The sequence below is a fragment of the Parasteatoda tepidariorum genome, chromosome 1 (assembly GCF_043381705.1).
Source record: "Parasteatoda tepidariorum isolate YZ-2023 chromosome 1, CAS_Ptep_4.0, whole genome shotgun sequence".
NCBI classification, from domain to species: domain Eukaryota; kingdom Metazoa; phylum Arthropoda; class Arachnida; order Araneae; family Theridiidae; genus Parasteatoda; species Parasteatoda tepidariorum.
Window position 1 is genome coordinate 33,713,678 of NC_092204.1, and position 6,119 is coordinate 33,719,796.

General features: G+C 31.3%; 1 protein-coding gene across 1 annotated transcript; it reads left to right on the plus strand.

Annotated features, from left to right (window-relative positions):
* The first annotated feature begins 2,486 nt into the window (after positions 1-2,486).
* Positions 2,487-3,542, plus strand: LOC139426403 (uncharacterized). Its single transcript, XM_071185183.1, has one exon. It carries the CDS (start codon positions 2,487-2,489, stop codon positions 3,540-3,542), a length of 1,056 nt encoding a protein of 351 aa, XP_071041284.1.
* Positions 3,543-6,119: the final 2,577 nt, after the last annotated feature.

A 6,119-nucleotide genomic window follows, 5' to 3' on the forward strand; every position in this document is an offset into this window, starting at 1 on the left:
TTTCAAATTGTTTGGACGTATTTATTAAACATTTAAAAAGCTTATAGAAAAACACAAATACAAGATCGAAGCTCCTGGTAAAATATTAGACTATGCCTTTCAAAGTATTTGAACGCATTTATTGAACAATTGAAGAGTTAATGGGTGAAAAATTACTAGCAAAGTCTAATTCACCTCAGTTAGTTATAAGAAAAAATACAATTAAAACCAACCCTATAAAAAATTCCGAATCAAATTACAATTAAAAAATACGATAAAAGTTAGTAAATCGCGTTCCTGCAATTACGGTAAAAGTACCGCTACTCAGGATCCGGTACGTATTACCGTGCAATTCAGTTTTACCAGAACATGTTACGGAAAAAACTGATGTGCCTTAATTTTCATAGAAATAATTAGAATAAAGATATTGAATCACTTTAATTAAATAAATATTGCGGTAAAAATTATGATATTACGGTAAAATTAATTTTTTACGGTGTAGAGTGAAACATGAGGTTTCAAATGCTGTAAAAATTCTTTTACGATAAACAAATTATTTCAGGATTCCATTGCGCACATTTGAGTAATTCGGCCATAATTTGTTTTCATTTTGTTTTTTTGAAAATTTTTTTTCAGCATTTGAAATTTCATTGTTTACGGAGAAAAAAATGTGTGATAAAGGCAGTTATGGTAAAGACTGTATGGGACAGACAATTTTGTTAATAAACCATAATTTTGGTAAAACAAACCAAAACATACGGAATTTGAACAATTCCTTTAACAATTTTTTCGTTCATATGGTAACAGTTTACCGGAAATTCTAGCTTTCAAAATTATAGTTCTTTTTATCACACACTTTCGAAAAAAAATACATATCATTAACAATTAAAAAATACAAATAAAGGTAAATTTAACCGTATAAATATTTTTTAAACCATTAAGATATCATGATATAATCAAATTTATTATGATAATCAAATCATGATAAACTTAATAATCATTCATTCATGATAAATTTGATAAAAATCTAATCATGATAAAATATTCTGATGATATTTATCAAATCATGATGAAGTTATTCTTAATTTTACCTAACTTATTACCAAAGCATTTCGGTAAAAACTACAAAACTTTTTGCTATTATAATAGAGGCAGAAACACAGTAAAATTTGCTATTAGTTTCGACTATACTTCTTTTCTGAGTGAACTCACTTTTTCTCTACTTTAAATTACTTATGTAGGAGGAAGAGAATTTGCCGCAAAGAATTTCTCCCTCTATTAAGTATACATATTAACCTGCATTATAATATCAAGTCCACAATTCTTTAGTAGGGATTCATTCTCAAACTTCTTTTTAGTGCTTTTAGAGTCTAAGAAGATAGAGTGTTAAGACGTAAGACAAATTTCTCACTAAATCCTCCATCTATCGTAGATTTACAAAATAAATGATCTCATGCAGAAGAGGAAGCTACTAATACTACATTTAACCTCAACGAATTTAATCAGGGGGATGGCTCTAAATCCGACAGTCTATTAGAACAAAACGTGCTCTTTCAAACCTTCCAATCACTTTGGCTATTTAGATGGTATGCTATTGATTTGATTCTGCACAAAAGAGAGCTATTTATTTGCTCAGGGATTGCAATCAGAAATTAGTTTAACGAAGTTTAATTCAAATAATGAACTTTCTAATGAAATCTTTCCCTCATCAATCGATTTTTTCCCTCTAGATGTCAAATATTTTTTGCTAACACCGCACTGTTAGAATTTTTATTTGAAAATTACGGTAAAACAACCAGCAGTAATCTGCCCTTCAAATTAAGCGAAAAGTTTACGGTAAAGAGCATTTTTTATCTTTACGGCTTTGAAACAGTTTACAACCAGTGCGGTTTAAAAAATATGCAAAATTATGCGTTTTTTTTAACTATTTACAACTAGTATAGTTTCAAAACCGTAAAAAAATGAATGGACATTAGAGCTAGACTTTTCGTTAAGCAATGGGTTTTGAAGTAAGGTTGCGGTTGAGTTATGCTTTATCAAATTAGTAGATATTAATTTTTAAATTAGTTTACTGGGTTGTTTCATCAATCGTAAGATACGGGAAATACTATTGTTCAGCCGTAGTTGAATAATATAACGATAACTTATTAGGAAAAATCTTTTGAATCTAGTTAGCAAGAGATCTTGCTAACTAGAATAATTTTGCCTGCTTCAGTTGAATTAACAATTTCGTGACAGCATGTTTTACTCTGGTTTTAAGCGAGTTTCAGGGTGCAGAGCTTTTTTCCCCAACTACTTTGGAAGTTTGAAGTATGTTCTAATTCAGTTTTTCTTTTTAAAGTTTTTAATAAATAGTTTGTTTTGGTAATTTAGTTTTATTTCGTTATTCGATGGCTCATATTAGTTTAATTCATGTTAGTATTCCCCACATTCCGGTCCGTCGAGGTCGAAGCTATCGAAATTAATTTTTAGTTAGGGCTTTGGATTACTTTTCACGAGCTTTCAATATGCCAAAATTATTAGAAGAGCTACTTAAGCTGAAAAGAGTAGTTAAAAGTAAAGTTACTAGGGTAACTAATTCTATTTCTGACTTGTTGCAAGATACTGAACTTAACGTGGAACATTCTGATATTTGTTTACGTCAAATAAGTGAACTCAATTTGGAAGTTTTGGATCTTTTCAAAGACATCTTAGTTGTTTGCGACGAAGAAAATTATTCAGATTACGAAACTGAGCTTTTCCACTTACTGAATAAATTAGATAGTTTTGAATTGTCTTTAAAGAAACGAAATAGTAATTTGACGAACGCACAATCTCAAACTTCGGCTGTAGCTGAAACTCCAAAGGCTTACATCAATCTTCCAAAGCTGGACTTACCTACTTTTTCAGGTGATTTTTTTTCTAGGATATCGTTTCGAGATTTATCTTCAGCTACTGTACGCAATAATGAATTATTATCGGATTCTCAAAAATTGCAATATCTGAAATTATCAGTTAAAGGCGAAGCACTATCGTTAATCAATTCTATACAAGTTTCAGATGCAAGCTTTGAAAAAGCGTGGAAAGCACTTACTAATAGGTATCACAGTGAAGTCGACTTAGTTTATCGTCATTTAGATAAGTTACTCACGCAACCCAGTTTGCAAATTGAATCAGCTAAATGTTTAAGGAAACTTCTGAATTTATCAACTGCATGCTTAGACAACTTACGAATTTTAAACCAACAGGTTGATAATTGGGATTCAATCTTGGTTTATTCATTAAGAAGGAAAATTGAGAACGCCTCATTAAAAGAATGGGAATTATCACAGACGAAAGGAAAGATGCCGACTTTTGAAGAATTTCGGTCTTTCTTAGAAATGAGGGCACGCGCTCTTCTATCGACAAACATGCTACTTCAAATACCGAAAGTGAGAGTTGAGAAAGCGAAGATTTTCAAAACTCAAATTTCCCCAACTAAATTGGAATGTTGCATATTCTGCGAGAGTTTACATAGTATCTATAGATGTGAAAAGTTTCTTGCTAAATCAGTTCAAGAAAGAAAACTTCCGTTTTTAAAATAAAACTTTGTTTTAATTGTTTGAAATTCGGACATATTGTAGCGAATTGTGAAAGCAAACACTACAGCTTTTGCTTAGGAAAGCATCATAGTTTGTTGCTTCAAGAAGTTGAGGATTCGAACTTAGCGTCTGTTGAAAATTCTGAATTAAACTCTTCTACTCATTATTCAACAGGCGAGAAATTTGATTGTAGCATCGCCAAGGTAGCATCCTTCCAACCGCCATAATTAGGATTTCTGATTCTTTTGGAATTGGTGTTGATTGTCGAGCACTTATACACTGTGGATCAGAATTGAGTTTTATCAGACAAGATTTAGTTCAACGTTTGTGTTTAAAAAAGATGAAAGCAAATATATCTTTGTCAGGTTTATCAGCGAAACCCATGACCAAAGTTAAAAACTTTGTAAATGTTACAATTGGCTCAAGACTGGATCCTAACTTTTGTTTAAATACATCCACGTTAGTTCTTTTGTTCAAATATATACTCTTTAGTAGCATGCGGCAGGTAGTGACGATAAAATAAGAGTTGTATCTTTAAAAACTGTTAATGGTATAATTAAAAGACCAATTGTAAAGTTATGTTTATTGCCTCTTGATTCTAAAATTTAGTTATCACAATTATTTCTGAAATTTCCAAGTTAGTTAAAATAATTTAAAATTGAGTTTTGTGTTTTTTTTTTAGATTTTCAAAATTTATACTCTAAGATATTTGATTTTGTGATTCTAAATTTATGATTGCTTAATTTTTCTATTGGATATTCTAAAGATTGCTAAATTTAATAATTCTTGGAAATAATACTCTGAAGTGTTTTCAGTATTTTCAATGTTATAAACAAGCCTAGAAAATTGTAATTTGTTTCTTTTTCTTGCATAATTGTTTAATTTATTAATTGTTGAAGTTAGTTACTTCAAGGGCGGCGGTATGTTCAGCCGTAGTTGAATAATCTAACGATAACTTATTAGGATAAATCTTTTCTTGTTTGTTATTTGTTGAGATTCGTTACGCACGCGCTCTGAAACTCTTGCTAACTAGAATATTTTTGCCTCTTTCAATAGGATTAGCGATTTCGCTACAGCAGTTTACTTTGGCTTTAAGCGAGTTTCAGGGCACAGAGCCTTTTTCCCCAACTACTTTGGAAGTTTGAAGTATGTTCTAATTCAGTTTTTCTTTTTAAAGTTTTTAATAAATAGTTTGTTTTGGTAATTTAGTTTTATTTCGTTATTCGATGGCTCATATTAGTTTAATTCGTGTTAGTATTCCCCACATTCCGGTCCGTTGAGGTCGGAGCTATCGAAATTGAATTTTAGTTAGGGCTTTGGATTACTTTTCACGAGCTTTCAATATGCCACAATTATTAGAAGAGCTACTTAAGCTGAAAAGAGTAGTTAAAAGTAAAGTTACTAGGGTAACTAATTCTATCTCTGACTTGTTGCAAGATACTGAACTTAACGTTGAGCATTCTGATATTTGTTTACGTCAAATAAGTGAACTCAATTTGGAAGTTTCGGATCTTTTCAATGACATCTTAGTTGTTTGCGACGAAGAAAATTATTCAGATTACGAAACTGAGCTTTTCGACTTACTGAATAAATTAGATAGCTTTGAATTGTCTTTAAAGAAGCGAAATAGTAATTTGACGAACGCACAATCTCAAACTTCGGCTGTAGCTGAAACTCCAAAGATTTACATCTATCTTTGTTTCTTTTTCTTGCATAATTGTTTAATTTATTAATTGTTGAAGTTAGTTACTTCAAGGGCGGCGGTATGTTCAGCCATAGTTGAATAATCTAACGATAACTTATTAGGATAAATCTTTTCTTGTTTGTTATTTGTTGAGATTCGTTACGCATGCGCTCTGAAACTCTTGCTAACTAGAATATTTTTGCCTCTTTCAGTTGAATTAGCGATTTCACGACAGCATGTTTTACTCCGGCTTTAAGCGAGTTTCAGGGAGCAGAGCCTTTTTTCCCTACTACTTTGGAAGTTTGAAGTATGTTCTAATTCAGTTTTTCCTTTTAAAGTCTTTAATAAACAGTTTGTTTTGGTAATTTAGTTTTATTTTGTTATTCGATGGCTCATATTAGTTTAATTCATGTTAGTATTCCCCACAACTAGACTTTCTTTATGTTAAGTAGCTTCAAGGTGCTGCCATCTATGCGTGAACTAGAGTATAATATTCAAATAGTCCAGGGTCACATATCGGGCAATGCAGGACACTGGAAACATGTCTTGTGTTGAAGGGAACGGAGAAAATATTGTGGTGCCAACTCGAAAAATCGAACCCCCGTTTTGTCGATCATAAGATATACAGATTAACTCTCTCGGCTACAATTCGTTCTCAACTGCAAGGAATTAAGTGACTTCATTAGGTGGACCTAGTTGGGGTGCTAAATTCTGGTTGTTTAACCGTATTAGGGGAAAGCAGTTAATAAATATCTTTTCTCACAGTTAACAGTCTAAATACCATCTTATTTATTGTTATTTGACTATTTTGTTTGAACGTGGTAAAATAACAATGAAATTTTTTTTTATTTAACCATTTTTTCCGAGAAATTTCTAATAGTGCAAATTATTTTCGA

Excerpts from the sequence above, each read along its gene's own strand:
- LOC139426403 (XM_071185183.1), top strand. The coding sequence starts at position 2,487 with ATGCCAAAATTATTAGAAGAGCTACTTAAGCTGAAAAGAGTAGTTAAA.